General features: G+C 40.2%; 1 protein-coding gene across 1 annotated transcript in view; it reads right to left on the reverse strand.

Moving 5' to 3' along the window:
• The window catches only part of med13l (mediator complex subunit 13L), a 103185-nt gene that overhangs the window by 40559 nt on the left and 45110 nt on the right, over positions 1–17516 (reverse strand). The window contains exon 5 of the mRNA XM_062958339.1: positions 3068–3213. Coding sequence (XP_062814409.1) covers positions 3068–3213 — 146 coding nt within the window. The remainder of the gene's footprint in view (positions 1–3067; positions 3214–17516) is intronic.

A 17516-nucleotide genomic window follows, 5' to 3' on the forward strand; every position in this document is an offset into this window, starting at 1 on the left:
ATCCCTGTTTCAAAATCCATTTTCTATCCTGCCTTTCTTTCAACATGGAGCCCAAGAGAAGTTCTGAAAACTAGCTTATAGACACACATATAAGGAAGACATTTTCAATGGGGGAAAATGATTTTATTCTACCCAGTAATGGTTGCTCCTAAGCAACTGTGATCCTCCAAGTGTTGACCACAGATCCTAAGGAGCACGGGCAATTTGGAAGAATGTGTGGAGCAGCAACTCAACCACGTTGAGAGGGCCACAGTTGCCTGTCCCATCCTAAACCTTGCAAATCTGCCAGAAGATTTCAGGAGTAAACATGTTGTCCCCTCAGTTGTGGCACAGCAGACAGATTTGAACACGTGACAACAAATAAGAAGTAGATCAAATTAATTAGGTCTCCCACCCCGGTCATTATTTAAGCCCAACGGATGCTTTTCAGGCTTCAAGGCTTGAGAATGTCAAATCGGAGGATAACTCTGGAGTAAGAAGATTACAGAGTAAGTAGGACAAGACGCCCTCTAACTTGGCAGCTAGCTTTTCACACAAATGACATGCAAATTAATTAACTGCATGTTAAGGAGATGGATTTTCTCCCCATTCCTTGCCCTATCCAGTTCTACGCATCTGCTTCTTCAACACTGGGCCACTCTTCCACACATTGCAGAACCTCATGCTTTCCAAAGGATCTCCACTGTGTTCTCACCTGTCGAAATGCCCTTCAGCACACAACACATTATGGCAAACACTGTCCAATCCCTATCCAGCTCTGTAAATATTTTTAACTAATATAGGAGTCCCATAAACTAGTAGCTAGTGTGCTTCTGAGCATTACAAAGCAGGACAAGGGGCTTTGAGTTTCAAGAAGTCTGTTGTCTTTTTTAAAAGTATGTCACTTGTATTTAGCATTTTTAAAACAATAAATATAATGAAATCATATGGATGTTAACATTTATTTACTACCTCTATTAAACTCACTGTGCATCTGCCTTTTGGAATGAGAGAGTACCAGTATTACAAATATGACATGCTATTTATTTACATTGCATATTTCTATTGAACGGACTGTATTTTGGCCACAAATTCAAAATATTGACTTAGCTTGGAAAGCCTGGTCAATGTGTTCCTCCTCATTTCCAGCACCATGGTTATAGCCAAAAGGTAAGCATGCTTAAACATATTTATGGGCTATGGGCCATCTTCTTCAAGCAAATAATCTTGCTTAAAGTGTTTTCTAAGTGCTCGGAGACAGGCAAACAAAAATCCATTCTTTCGCAATTGGCTCCCTTGTCTCTCTGAGAAAATGAATCTTTCTTACAAAACTGCAGGGAGCACAGGGTCAAAGGTTAGGGATCGAGCTGCTATGTGTTAGCTTCTTAGTTGCAAACCAGTATTTGTTAATTGTTCCAGCAGCCAATTAGTATGCGTATCTCTTTAGGAAACGCATCCATCACCAAATAAGAAACTTAATTGAAAGTTGAGGGGGTTGAGAATTACATTGCCTTGATTTAAATCAATCTCGTTTTATCCAAATCTAAGATCACACATGTTCAATTAGACCAGCTATTTCAAGGCAAGGCAAGAAAGCAAACACACTGTCGCTGGATCTGTCTGCAAGCGTCGAAAAGAAAAATGAATTCAAGGCATCTATTAAAATGGAGGAGGAAAGAAGAAAGGAGTGAAGGATTAAGAAAAAAGGCAATGGAGTGAAGGATTAAGAAAAAAAGTAGCCACTGAGGAGCTGTACTGTCACAGGTTGAAATACCAAAAGTGAGAGCGGTCACGTTTGCTCCAGATTATGAATTCAGAGTTAGAATCCCCCAAACCTGGAAATTCTTTTAATATTCAATCCATTGCATTCAACAAGTTGTTTTGAAAAAAGAAAATAGCATAAAATGGAAACTGGTCCTCAAAGTAACCTACTTGAACTAAGTAGTTCAACTAAGTAGTTGAAGAGCAGTGAAATAAGATATAAACAATTTCAGTACACATTTCTGGCAAAGAGTAGGGATTAAAAAACAACTCTGCCTATATTAGGCAGTCTGAGAGGCCACTTTGTTCCACGTGGAGTTTGTTCCAAAGGAAAACGGGAGGAAAAAGCTGTTCTGAGGTTTAACGAATTGATGAAAATGACTGGCATGATTGGGCAATGCTAGTAGCAAGAAAAAGTACCTTAGACATTTTGATAAAGGTTTTGCTTGAGACAACAACCACAACACAGAGATCAGGGATCAACACATTTCAGGAGTTGGAGACCTTCAACTACCACAGCCCTATTTTCACATTTACCCCTGTAGGGACCATAAGTCAGAAAATAGTAGGCTATTGCCTATATAGCTTTGCCTCTGCATATATCATGTAGCCTTTATATAGACAATATAAGTACTTTGTATGAACCAAAGTAGTATGTGCAACACAGGGCCTGTGTCCCTCCCTTCCTGTGAGCTGGTGCCTTTCTTCAGGAAGTTTCAGAGAGAGAAGAAAGCTCAGAGTAAACAAGTTAGGTCATTGGTATCACTTGTGCCAAGTAGGTGTGGAAGGTGAGGAAGACCCTCAGCCATTGGTCAATTGTAGATAAGCCGAGATATAAAATTATTTGTTTGCTACGCATGTTGCGACGGCCATTTGCATGGTACAGACCCACAAAATGTGGGTACCTACAGCTGTTTTGCCTTATCATCAGCTGTGATAATAAAAGGCTTGTTTTATTGCTGTCCTGGAATTCTCTCCTTTACTTCCCCTCCGGGCTAGTCTCCAACACCCCTACTTTCAAAAAATCAACAACAAAATGCCTAATAGTGCAACTGAACCTCTGGGGAGGGCCATTTCACCCCATATTCACCCTTTCTTTAGGCCCATAAAGGCATTTTTTAAAACCAGAAGTGTTTCTAACCCTGGAGAAGAGGACTAGAGCAAAATGGCTACATGCAGTAGGCATCAGGGAAGAGCAATGGGCCATTTGTGGGCGGAAGAGAAGGAATGGGAGCAGTAATCCCTGTGGGATGCAAACATGGCCTACAGGTCCCATTCTTTGCCCCCTGCTCACATAGATAATACATGGAAAAACACACAAGCCTACCTTGGAATGGCACAGGGGAGGACTGAGCCATGCGAAGATGTTCCTCGTTGATGAGATAGATTGGCAAGTGCTGAGCAATCTCCACACTTGTACACACATTACTTTCCGCGTGAAGGAAGAATGTGAAGGCACAGGACAAATGCTCACTGGACAGGAGAAGAAAAAAAGATAACACGGCATTTAATCATGACTACAGTCCTTCAGAGAATGAAGTATTTGATAGCTTAAGGGGATCACTAAAACAGAATTTGTAATGCATAATGCCTGATTGTGGCCTTACATGCACTTTCAACTTCAATGAGAGTAGCAAAAAAAAATGCATATATCAAGATCTCTCTCAAGAACAGCAGGCTTATGAAGGAAAAGACCCAAAGAGGAAAGTAGCAGAAGGAGTTTGTATACAAATCAGAGCATCATACAGAAAACACATTATGTAACACATTATGAAGTTTATTGGAAAGCTGAACATAAATTACAATACAGAACAATATGAAAATGTGTTCACTATCTCACTACAATAAAAGAATCTGCACCTTCACAGGAGAAGTTAGGCAGGTTACAGGACAGCGAATAAACAGTTGGCCCCATGAATTGAAAGCATCTACAATACCAACAATAGACATTTATTATCTGCTCAAAGATTATGTTATCTTGTATTCAATAAAAATAGTTAAAACCCCATTCATTTGTCCACAGTAATCGTTCTCTTGGCTTTCCTCCAGGTGGCTCCCTTGTAGTATTTAAAATGAAAATAAAGTGAAGGATACAGTTAACCACAATCCAATGATCACAACAGTGTTTTAGAAGTCAGATCTGTTGCATGATTAAAAAAACCTGTAAATAATCTTTTGCAATACAAATAATAAAATCAGGAAGGCTTTAATTAACCAGGTTTTCCATCTCATCCAAACAAAAAGACTATAGTTTGTAACTTCAGAATAAGCTAGGACGCTAAAAAGAATGTGTCTGTTTTTGTGAATCAAACTTGCTTCATCAACATATCTGGCAAGGGTGTTATCGACAATTAGACCCCAGAATTATGAATGAGGAGTCGTGGCTCCATTGGGAAATATAGCTAGCTACATGGTTATCTCTGATTGCCCTTTCGTGAATTTTGTTGGAATGTTGCCACACCTAGGGCTCCAGAAGATAACCCCACAATTACCACAATCCACTAACGATGCCTCCACACACCTAACAATGGCACCACGCCAAAGGTCACAGAAGTTGCCCAAGATCCTCCTTTATGCTCCTCCTGGGAACCCCTTCAGGCTGGCTAACACCCATTTCTACCCATTGTTTCACCAGCACAGATCACTGTCCTCGCCATGCTGGGGAAACTACCATCATTCGCATTCATTATTTCAAACCCACCCACATTCATTCCTCTGCACACCCCATGAGAGGCAGAACCACAAAACCTCAAACTCAGCAATGACAATTTATTAAATTTCCCTCCAAACTTGAAGACCAATCGGCAACAACAGAAAACACATCTCAGCCAACCAGCCTGCAGATCCTAGCTTGCCACAACTTGGACCAATCAGCACTCAGGACAGCGCAAAGTCCTTTGTTTCAAACTGCTGTCAAAGTGCTATAAATATTTCTGCATGTTTACACTGAGATATATCAGTTCTTTGGAGGGCTATCTCCACTGACATCCTCTCTGTCCATTGAGAATAAAGCCTCCGATTTTGCCTTCAGCCTGTCTGTGTCTTATCTGGTCCTCTGGAAGCTTGGCACTCCGGGCCCCGAAATGGCAATTTTAGTGGAGCTGAAATCATATATCAAGGGCACAGGAGATTAGACTGGCCCCAACTCATTCTCCTTTTGCCAGCATTGATGGCACCTGTTTTTACAAAAGAAAAAGCTTTCAAGATCCCAAGAATATAAAGAAGCATCACTACGCACACTATAATTTCAGGTGCCAGAAGGTTGTACTGATCACAGAGCTATATCAAAGAAAGGTTACTGTTTTTCTCAGCAGAAATAAATGGTCATGTGTTCAGATTCACAGGAACATAAATATGTAAAAACATAGGTGATTATTCAACAAATGTTTCCTTAGCTGACTGGAAATCTTAGCTGCAACACAGCTTGTTTTCTTGTAGCCTAAATGCTTTCAAGTCTACTGAAGAAATTCTATTCTGTCCCTTGTCCAACACATCCAGAGTGGGAAGGCAAGGTAAATTGGATGTCAAAATGCTCTAGAAACCATAATCTTTCATATCACAACTTGGACTGGAAAGTGCTTCGTATAAAAGGGGAGGGAGTACATAAAAAGTCAATTTCACATCAGCTCTCTTCTATCTTCCAGGGCTCTTACAGTACATTGATACATTCTCCCCTTTCCTCAAGAAAGGGAGCTGAGGACACAACCTCTTTTGGCAGAGAAACTGAAAGTATTTGGGGGCAAGAGGTGACTAACCTAATAAAGGCCTCTATGAGGATAAACATATGGCCCATCAAGTCTAAACAATGAGTGATAGCCTTCACACATACTCCAGCATTAAGGAGCCACGACTGCGGTGTAATTCCAGTGTCTACGGGATTATTCAGGTTGATCTTTCTCATGGAAATGGAGACCTACCTCACACAGGTCCCTGTAGCAATAGCATCAAACCTGGGTGACTCCTACATTGCTGAGAACATAGGGAAAGTACCTGCAACTCCCTGGAGACAATCCAGTCTTATACAGAAACCGGAATGTGTTTTTCATAATACTAGCATATTAAAGCTGAGTAATTCCAGCAGCAAGAAAACTAAATTCTCCTAAGACTTCCAGTAACAATATTCTAGAGTTCTCCCATAAAACTGTCAACAACAACTATCAGTAAACTCATGGATTAAACACTTACTCCTCAGGCCAAATCAACAGTGTAGTGTTAAACTAGAATAACTTCCAAAGACACAAGCATTGGATTTGGGGACAGAAAACTGTCTTCAAGATGGTTCAAAACTGAATTGCATCAGAATTATAAAAGCAAGGAGAACAATCCACAAGAACTTCTCTTGGTTAAGGATTCACAACCTTATTTACTCTTTCCATAAGTCACAGGGTTCAACTTAAATACCATCCCTTAAACTGACCCCAATTTATTTAAAACTGGATCAATGTAAAATGACATATTTAAGCAGAAACCAGTTGCATGTAAATTTGATTTCTTTGCTTATTTGTTACAAGCTATGATCAGAGAACCTGACAGCAACAAGTATTGATTCCTGCTGCTCTGAAGGAGCCTGAAATTCTCAAATAAAACTCAGAGGGTCAGCTTTTGACAGAGCGCTCGGCGCTTTGGCATTGAACAAAGCGAAGTGATGACTCAGGAGCTCCGCCAGCTCAAACAAATTTATTGGAAATAAAACACTGTCAATATTAGCGGCGCAGCAAAATCTACAAAACAGCTGAAGTTTTGAGGTCAGGATGATCCAATTAGCCGCTGCAATGCAATCCTCTTAACTTCCCCCCATCTCGCGCTGGTAGGAATCGCAAGCCATTTGAACTGACTGGAGTGTGACATCTAACTAGAGTTGGCAATTAAACCCCTAACAGCTGCCAGTGTATTAATTAGTGCAATGTAGCCATACTTCTAACCGAGACAGATTTGCATACCCTCTGACCTGAGATTGCCGATACAGACTGATCGAACAGGCAAAAACATTAACTGCACCACTGGTCATTTACGTCGCCAACATATCCAACGACACAATAAGAAGCGAACATTGATATTAATAGAAGGGTTCAAATGTGTTGCAATGATCCCCTTCTTGCTTTGGAAAGGAAATTCTAATAGAACGGCAAATGCTCTGAAAAATTCATTGGGCACCATTGGGACTAAAAGAATCTAGGCTCAATCAAAGGGATTCTCTACTTACTGCATCCTCTATGCCAAGGGTCCCCAAACTATGCCAAGGGTCCCGAGTAAGAGGTGTTGAAGGCACACACTGGTTGCTTCAACACCAGTAAAAGCAGCCCCCCCCCCCCCCCAAACTAAGGCCCGTGGGCCGGATGCAGCCCTCCAAGGCCATTTACCTGGCTCCTGTCCTAAACTTTAGACAATAAATAATAATAAATAATCTTTATTCTTATACCCTGCCTCCATCTCCCCAAAGGCACTCGGGGCGGCTAACATGGGGCGAAAGCCCAAACAAATACAGTAAGGAACATAAAACACATCAAACAGCAAAAACCACGCGCAAAAGAATAAACATTAACATAAAAATAGCAAAAACATTGGTAAAAACATATTAAAATACAGCGATAAAACAATAAGGTTTGCTTGATATTATTATTGTTGTATTAACTCTTGTGTTATTACCTTATTGTGTTTTCACTTGTGTATATTGTGCAAATGTATTTATGTCGTTACTTCTGTGAACTATGTTGACCGGGCTTTGCCCCATGTGAGCCGCCCCAAGTCCCCGCGGGGAGATGGTGGCGGGGTATAAATAAAGTTTGTTTTTATTATTATTATTGTTGTTGTTGTTGTTGCGTCTCCCTGTTGTTGTTGTTGTATGCCTTCAACACCAATAAGACATGTTGAAGGCACACATTGACCCCTGTCCTAAACCTTAGACTCAGGGTTGACCTGAGTCTGAAATGACTTGAAGGCACACAACAACAACAATCCTAAGTTTTCATTATTTCATCATAGTCCAGCCCCCCAACACTCTGAGGGACCGTAAACCGGCCCTCCACTTAAAATGTTTGAGGACCCCTGCTCTATGCCAACAGACAGGAGGGGAAAAAAAGCTGCCATTAAGTGAACAGGAAAGCTTTTATCCATGCAAGATCCACAGGTATGTACTGGAGCTCCTACAAATAGGATGCATCTGAATACATCCACAAGATCTGTCAAAGATAGCAATTCTTAAAAAGTCCTTTCAGGATGTCACAACTGACTACATGAATTGATAGGATTGTGTGTGAAACATCTCAAAAATATGCCAATTGGAAATTCCACACTCCTCTCTTATTTATAGCTCACCTATTTGCCACCACAGAACTCAAAGGGACAAGCAGAAGGTTCTCAAGCAGGCTCTTGTCCAGGCAATGACCAGACCAATTCAGCTTGAACAAAACAACAGAATGATGTGTCCTCAAAACATGCCTTAGATTCTCTATCAAGCACTGCAATTCAGTTCCATTTATCCAATACAATCTCTAATGATACAACAGAAGGTCTTGTGTGTGTGTCTCTATAGCAGACACAGCTCATCAGGAGTCTCCAGTTGAAATGCATAAGAGGGTGGGATCCATGAGAAGCAAAAAGGGAAAGGCAGGCAAAACTCATCAGCACATGGTGATATATGCCTCAGAATTTCAGAGTGTGTTTTTGGTTGCCGTTCAAAAGGCGGGATCCCGTTCCAAGTCAAGATGCCAAGAGAGGGGAGGCTATAACACATCATAGCAGACAGATACATTTTTGACAGGGTGTTTTGCTTCTCACCTGGGTTGGAGCAGTCAATTTTACGTTAAAATTATGATTGGCATAAGTCACTGAGAGTTTTTCTAAGGTCTAAAAACCAGAAAAGAGCTGTCTGGGCCCCTTATGCTAAGACTGTTGAGGCTGTGTAAAAAGAAAATGAAACTGAAGCAAGACAATGCTTTAATTTATACACAAGCCTCTAGGCAGCGAAAGGGTTACAGAAGAGTCAAGGTATTCCTGAGTATGGCGCCAGAGAACCACAGAACAGAATAGGAATGGAGCCCCCCCCATACACACACACACACTAAGCAAGGAGTAGGAATAAAAGATGCCTGCCTTTGTAGTAGAGGGGCATGGAGCCTGACACATTACCCACTGAATCTCAATCACATCCATACATATACACAGAGAAAAACACCGCAAAACAGAGATGTCTGTGTCCTTGACAGTGAATGACAACACACCGCTAATCTTTCTCTCTGCTTACACGGATGTGTATCTACAGCCAGAGAGTCACATCACCCTCAGAGATGGGATTTGAACCCAAGCAGGCCAATGAGACTGCAGGATACCATATTCCCAATTATTTCCCAACATTCCCAATTATGTCAAAGCCATCATGCTAGAACAAGTCAATGTTTCACTTGTCTGCCATTTTTAAAGATGAGCTCAAACAATGGTAAACCCTAAAGAATCACGCCGATTCGCTCACATAAAGCATGGAAAGGGGGAATGGAAGTCAGTCCCAACTTTAAATTCTTTTATTTCATTTTTTGGAGAAAATAAAACACCTGGACACATCCTTGCTTTGAGGCAATGCTCTTCTACTGACATCATGCCTGTATCTTTGCTACTTAGAGCCGGTTCCCATGGCAACAGCTAATGTCTCAATGTCACACTATGAATAATTGCTGGTTGAAAAATGAAGAGTGCTACAATCACAACAGTTCTATATTCAAAAGGGAGAAAAATAAAGAGAGACTTGTGTTCTTCTTGACATGAAAAGTCAAATGTTTAAGTTACAGCGCCATTTACGCTGCACAAGAACAAAGCAAAAATATTCCTTTTGTCTCGAGCATTGCGTGTGCGTCTCCTGGGGAAGAAACAGTTGAAACGCTGCAGTCTCTCCATGTCTTGGAAGTGCAACTCTATACAATGCGCTGAGTGCTGGTATTTTGTCCTTTTCCATGAACAACTTATTCCATGAGCTCCCCAACGAATACATAGGACCAAATCCATTAGGGCATCCATGTCCTCCTTATCTATCTCAAAACTCTCAAAACCATGGACAGTTCTACCTAGAAATGTCTGCGTTTTGGGGAAAATGTTTAGGGTGATCAAAGAGCTTGACATCAGAGGGCTGAATCTCCTTCCACTATGCTCCGGCACACTTCTGCAAGTATCATCATTTAAAGAATGACTCTAAAGTGAGGCAGAATCACAAAGTGGAGTTTTTAAAAGGAATACATCCAGAAGCATGGTCTGGATTGAAACTATAGATCCGGGCAACCACATTTAACCATTCCTCATCCATCCTGCAAGCAAGCTATGCCTTGCCCTGCAGAAGAAATGCACCCAAAGGGGAAGGGTAGTGCAGCTACTATAATTCACAGGTTTCCTGCCACACCTCATTTGTCCCTCAGAGATTGCAGATTTCTGCTCAGGGGAAGGAGAGGCGATAAAGACATTTGCTCTTAGATATGAATAACTACTCAGCATTTGGATACAAGCTACTCATTCATGTAACAGTACCTCCTTAATTGAAGTCAACCCCGTTTCTGAGAAAGAGCGCCAAGTTCTAGATGTTGTCATCATCAACATTTACTTATTTAATCACCTCGGCAAGGAGGATGCGGAGGAAACCACAAGAAATGGCACAAGTTTTGACAAAGCATAAACTTGCCAAAACAAGTGCTAATCCTAACTTCTGAAAGCCTCTTGCCGAGGATTATGAGCTTCCTCGTTCAGGCAGCCTTGAACGCCAGCCAAGCACTCGCATACTGAAAACTGTTGATTTCTCAAGGCTCTTTTTAACATCGTATCAGTCTTGTATTTTGACACTGTGTTGCACTGGCATGTTTCTAATTGATTGGCGTTGTTTCCATTCGAAAGTTGTAGTTTATTTGATGTTTTGTCGTTGTTGTCTCACTGAGAAACTATACTTTCAGTAGCTTCAAATGGATTCCTCCCTTGGAAGAGAAAATATGACTGCCCAAGGCTTTCCTAACGGTTCTTCAGCTCGCCAGGAAAGACTAGATGTTTTGGACCAGAATGGTCTGGAAGGAAAAGGAATGAAGATCAATTTTGAGGGAAAGTTGTGACGTATGACGTGATAGGTATCCCTTCCCTTTTTTCCTTTAAATGGTTCTCACATCCTCAAACATGAAAACACACATCGCAAAAGGACTCCAATGAAATAGTTGCTGCTGAGGGTCACTTTAGTGCTTGAACTTGGGTCCTCAACCACTGTGGTTGAAGAGCTAAAAGGGCAGATGAGGCATTTGCTCTAAAATAGCAAGGGAGGTGAGCTTACTCAGAAATCCAAGGTCCAATGCACACGATGAAGGAAGGGCCCACAGAAGTTCAGGAGGCTATGTGATACACATGCTCTCAAAATCAATCCTACCCTATGTGATCCAAAGATCAGCACGATACTTTGAGTTTGTGGGTTACCGTATTGCAGGGGCCAGAGACTAGGAGGACTATGTGTCTTACTTAAAAGCAGCACTAAACAACGGGGTACTCAAGTACTTTTAGAAACCGATAACAGACATTTGAACACCTCTCTCCAGAGTTCATGGCTCACAAAGTGTTACAGGAGTGATGTTTAAAAGCAAGTCTTCCTATTACACACACCGCTTGAGCAAAAATCCATATACCAGCCCTTGATCTGGAAAGAGCACAACCCTTGCTCTTAACTTGAGGAATTGGATCTCTAAAACACCTTGGCAGATATTGTATGGGGATCTTTATGAAAGCCATCAAGAAAGTCGATGTCACTATCTTCCTAGATAACCTGTTCACAGGTGAATGGTTTTTCCAAGATAAAAAGGTCTTTCCGTGTCCCTTTTAAAAACTTCAGGTTGTTTTCCTAAACTGTTGATAGCTACAGTCTTTAAGATGGACTGATGTGGGCCAGGTGGGGTCATGTAGCTGATATGGTATGCAGCTAAAATTGTTTTTAATGGTTTCTTCTACAGCCAGAATAAGCAACACCTTTTCTGTTTAAAACTGATTTGCCTGTTCAGCTAGGTGATCAAGCTGTTTAAAAGAAGAGGGGGGGGGGGGGGGCTACAGCCTTTGCCTTTACTAGTTCCAATTATATTTTATCCTCTCCAGCAATTATCATTGGTGGCATATGCAGGCTGCTTACTGTCCTATATGACAAGCGCATAAGCAATTATGTCTAATGAGACTACCACAATTTGTTCGCTCTCATATTTTTAATGATCAGTCAGATTAACATCTTTAAAGGCCATTTAATTTCCATCCCAGAACCTGTGAATTATTTCGCACCGCACCACATCATTGGGTATCAGTGTCTCTACTGAAATTCTCAACATCTGGAAACACGGAACAAAGCCTGCAATTTTTACAATGCCTACACTTGTTTCGACATAATAAACTTTGAGGCAAGGTCACTGTAAATTACAAGTGGATTATGAAGCACAAGTCCAAACAAGGTGTCACAGAAGTAATTTTCTCCTCTGATGCTTGAGGGGTGGGCGCAGCGTTTTAATCCTATTTGCGTCCATATCGAGACAGTGTGCAGACCATCATTCTGGTACATGAATATCCAATCAAGTTAAAAGCTTTGTTCAAAAAGGATAAAGCTGGTGCTTCAGCAGGCTTAAAATGTAGTGCTGGTGTATGAAAAAAGAAAGCAAACCCAACCCTATGACTTTAACAATAACCACCATCAGACAGTCCCAATGCCTAGGAATTGGAAATCATTTTCTAATCTATCTATTTCTATATCTATCTATCTAGTATCTATATAATAAAAGTGAAAACATGTTTGTGTGTATGTGTATGTATCTATGTTTGTGGGCAATTTCCAAGACGGCTCCCACTTTCAGAGAGCCCTGTGATTCCCACAACCAATCTGGACCAAACTTGGCACACAGATGATAGACAGATGATGGGAGTTGTAGTTCACTCATATCCAGAGAACCATGCCTATCCCACCCACAATGTACATGGTACACAGGCCTATCTTAATCCATCTTAAAATCCATACAAAGTTGGGGGGAATTACAGCAGATGATGGGAGTTAGATTCCAACCTAACAATGGGCATTTCTAATAAACAGCATTAGAAAATGTATACCCAGGCAACACCGGGTACATAAGCTATTCATACAAATAAGAACATGTCAGCCCAGTGGGCAAAAATATATACCAAAAATGTTTTATCATTAGGCCTCCCGCCCTAGAGAAAAAGCATATAGGCAGAAACATTAATTTAGAACTGACAATACTCTTGAGAGGGGAAGAATGAGCACAAGTGCCACAGGCCAGGATACAGAAGAAGCAAAATGGAACAAAGAGCGACAGCTGCTCCACTGCCAGCTTGCCAGAAAAAGGCAAGGTATACATGGGAGTAGATTTTCTCGGCTCCGAGATTTAACATAACCTATTAAAAAGGACAACACTAAAACACCAAAAGAGGCTATGTGTCCATGTATTTCACAAACCTCAGAAACTAAATTATTTAGAGGACCTAAAACCCATTTTAGTTCTCAGTCTCAAATACCTCCTGAAACAGGTGGCATTTACCTACATGGTGACTCTGAGTCCCCCTTCATTGCAATGGTCCTACTCCATTCAGGATTGAAATGGAATGCTCCTCGGTAATATTTTATCAGTAATGTTATATCCTTTAAAGAAATAGCCCTTTTGCAAAGACCTGAAAGCATTAATCAGACAGCCCATGCAATTAAGTTCATTAATCAATCACAGATCTAATACAGAGATCATTAGAGAGACGCTTCGTGTGAAAACACGTTTAGCATTGACGGCATTACCGTTTCACAGTTGCCAGAGTGACTTCCCTCAGCTTAGGCTGATAAATCAGCTAAGATCCCTACGACCTTTGGAAGAAGTTCAAAAATTCAACTAGCTCAGAATGCAGGTGTTTGTCTATTTACAAGAAAAGGCCACAGAAAGTAATTTCCTTGCAGCTTAACCTGCTATATTTGTATCAACTTCCAGATCCAACCATAAGCCTTGGTGCTGATCTTTGAAGTCCTGGTATCTAAAAAGAATGAGACTTCACAGAAATGTTTACTCCCTTTGAGTTTTCCAGGAACTGGAATACACATACTTGTCAATTTCTAGGTAAGGATGGAAATGGGAGACTAGCAAAATTGCAAATATATATATATATATACACACAGTATATACAGTAGAGTCTCACTTATCCAACATAAATGGACCGGCAGAATGTTGGATAAGCGAATATGTTGGATAATAAGGAGGGATTAAGGAAAAGCCTATTAAACATCAAATTAGGTTATGATTTTACAAATTAAGCACCAGAACATCATGTTATACAATAAATTTGACAGAAAAAGTAGTTCAATAAGCAGTAATGCTATGTAGTAATTACTGTATTTACAAATTTAGCACCAAAATATAACGATGTATTGAAAACATTGACTACAAAAATGTGTTGGATAATCCAGAAACTTGGATAAGCGAATGTTGGATGAGACTCTACTGTATATATAGAGAGAGAGGGGGGGGGGGAGAGGGAGAGAGAAATGAAAAATATTGCATTCTATGTTACTGTAACTAATCACATCTGTCTGTGGTTTTGCCATCTATGAAGTTAGGAAAACATGAAAACCAAAACCACAAGCTTTGTAATAAACCTAATAAATAGCATTACTTGAAAAGAAATAATCTCATGCAGTCAGTCTTAGACAAGATTAGTGGCATCCTTGGATACAAAACGCAGCATGTGAAATACTGAACTCCTCAACAGTGTATTATCAAATGGAACATTGGATAGCATTTTAATTGGGGCAGGATTTAAGGTACTTCATCTAAGTTAACAAGATGCTAAGTTACATTCCTAATTAAATGAAGGCACCCCAAAACGTTCCTTTCTTGAAGATGCATCACGCATTCATTAGGCACAAAAATGCAATTTGGTTGAGCAGTCTAGGTCTACAATAGGAATAGGAATTATTCTTTTAATCAATAGACTTGAACACTTCACACCATAAAAGCCACTCCAGTCCTGTTTTTAGAAAGACAGTTTACTCATTTTAAAAAGAATATTTCATCTGTGATTTTGCTTTCCCGACACTCCTCAAAAGTTTCCAGATTTTTCAATGGAAAAAAATGAAAATGCGTCTCAATTTTCTCAAGCTTTCATATGTCTAACGTTGCTACAAAGAAAGATGGTCCCTGTGATCTTATTTAACTCGAGACACGCAACGCTGATTGAGGTTCCCTCTCACCGAAACCCCGAGCAATTAATATTTAATGCTAAGCACCCGACACTTCGACATGGTGTGGTGTTGTTCCCTTGAATGTGTAAATCAAAGCCGCCAAAGCAGTAAAAACCTTCAAATGACGCTGTAATTCACCTCTTCTTTAGAAATGGCTTCCTTCACTTCAGGCAATTAACTTACTGGAGTTTGCATTTTCTACAACTCACATGATTTAATGGTTATCAGGACATGGTGGGGTTTTATTACACGCTCAAATGGTTCTCTAAGTAAGGGAGCTGGCTGCTCAGCATACCATGGACAATGGCACTACTACTCCAGGAGCTACTCAATGGGAACAGAAATCACCCTATTGATCATTTCCTATTTGACCCACTAATAGTTTAAGTATCTGCAATGGACCAAGCCTAGGCCAGCCCTTTAGACAGGGGTCTTCCCCAGCCCTCCCTAGAAAGGAACTTTCTACAATAAAAGACATGCTCTACCATAGAGCTTTCTAAACACTGCATGTTCTCAACATCCTTTTTAGAACTGCAACATTTTGCGACACAGTAATTCAGTTTCACAAACAAACCCCTTACAAGAGATGCAAACACATCCACAAATTGTAATGAAATGTATGGGGGCACCACATTTCTCATTTATATATTTAAAACTGTATGGCTTGTAAGGGAATAACATCCTTTTCCAAGGTTTTTGTCATATGTAAATACAGTAGTCTCTCACTTATCCAAGCTAAATGGGCTGGCAGAACCTTGGATAAGCAAATATCTTGAATAATAAGGAGGGATTAAGGAGAAGCCTATTAAACATCAAATTAGGTTATGATTTTACAAATTAAGCACCAAAACATCATGTTATACAACAAATTTGACAGAAAAAGTAGTTCAATACGCAGTAATGGTATGTAGTAATTACTGTATTTACGAATTTAGCACCAAAATATCATGATATATTGGAAACATTGACTACAAAAATAGCTTGGATAATCCAGAGCCTTGGATAAGCAGAACTTGGATTCTTGTATGTGCAAGAATTCTAAAAAGTTGCATCAGTTCTAAAAGTTAATTCACAAAGTTACTAAAAGGGTTAAGTTCCTTGCTCTGAAGGTTATTCCAGTGGATAATTGAACAGTATTTTACCTCAGATCCCAAGTACAGTAAACACAAGTAATCAATGGGATTTATGTAAGTGTTGACTCATCATTTAACAATTGATTTGACAGTTAACATGAGTCAGGACTACCAAAAGGATGCAAAAGGATTGGTTTTAAGGAGCAAAGCTTTTCCCCAAAACAAAGATTTTTTTCCTGATGTACAATTCAAGCTTTCATGCAGGCGCAACCGCATTAGAATAGCCATTCAGATACTAAAAAGGAGCTGCTCAGTGTTTACTGATGCCCTTAAGACAATTCATTATGGATACAGTAAGTGACAACACTGTGTGACAGGATGCACAACTGGGACTCCTGACAAATCTAATTAATGGCACATTGGGGTCCTTTGCTTATCCTTTACATACTCTGCCAGTTTTGAGTGTCTAATGAGGAAAGCGGCTTAAACATTCCTAGAACTTCAGTAGCTGGATAACGCCGCCTGCACCCGGTCCTCCCCTTCTGCTCAGCAATGTTCAGACGCTTCCCATGTTTGAGTAAACAGAGACATTCCCATGAAGGCAACTAGAGCAGTTCTATATAACACTAGCAAGGAAAGAAGTCTGAGAAAGTGAATATGCATTCTTCACCGTCAGCTTGTGAACTATGCATTGTTTGCATTACTGTCACAATGAAAATACTGAAACATAATTTTATAATCAAAACATTCTAACATTAAACAGCTTGCCTTTTACCTGTACCCTTCATGTATACAGGAAAACCTTCTCTGCAAATTATACATGAGAAAAGTTAGGCTGAACTCTTAGAAACACCAACAGACAATTTAATCTTTTAAACTCAATATACAAAGTCACAATGGTAAGTATGGCAAGCAACTGAATTCGTAAACTGAAAGGGCTTGCTATCTGCTCTCCTGAAACAAACTATAACAGTCATCCACAGTATTAGTCCACTCAATATAAGTCACAGACACTATAATCTGCAGGATGAAATATAAAGGTGAACCTTCCCAGTTCAGAAAAATATATCAGACTATATCAGGAGGTACTCAAATAAACATGTACCATACATTCAGAAAGTCTATACAACTTGAAATTTGGAACTCACTGCAATCTATGCACACAGGCTCCCTTTCTGTAGAAATCAATATGCAACATGAGACCTTCAGGGCCAGCAGCGAAAAGCTTACTACCTCTTCAACACATTAGTTCACCTTTTGCATAATTAACCTGGAAAGACTGTTGCATACAATCCTTAAAACTGATGCAGGGTTTTCATGGGGAAAAAATCAGGAAAGCATGAAAAATACAATATTTCCAATCAAATAAATAACTAAATAAACTTTATTTGCAGGCCACCCTATCTCCCCGAGGGGACTCATGATCATGAAGGGATTCATGATCAATAGATCCTGCGTGAAGCTCAACAAACAAATGCTCTCAAGCA

The sequence above is a fragment of the Anolis carolinensis genome, chromosome X (assembly GCF_035594765.1).
Source record: "Anolis carolinensis isolate JA03-04 chromosome X, rAnoCar3.1.pri, whole genome shotgun sequence".
Lineage (NCBI taxonomy): Eukaryota > Metazoa > Chordata > Lepidosauria > Squamata > Dactyloidae > Anolis > Anolis carolinensis.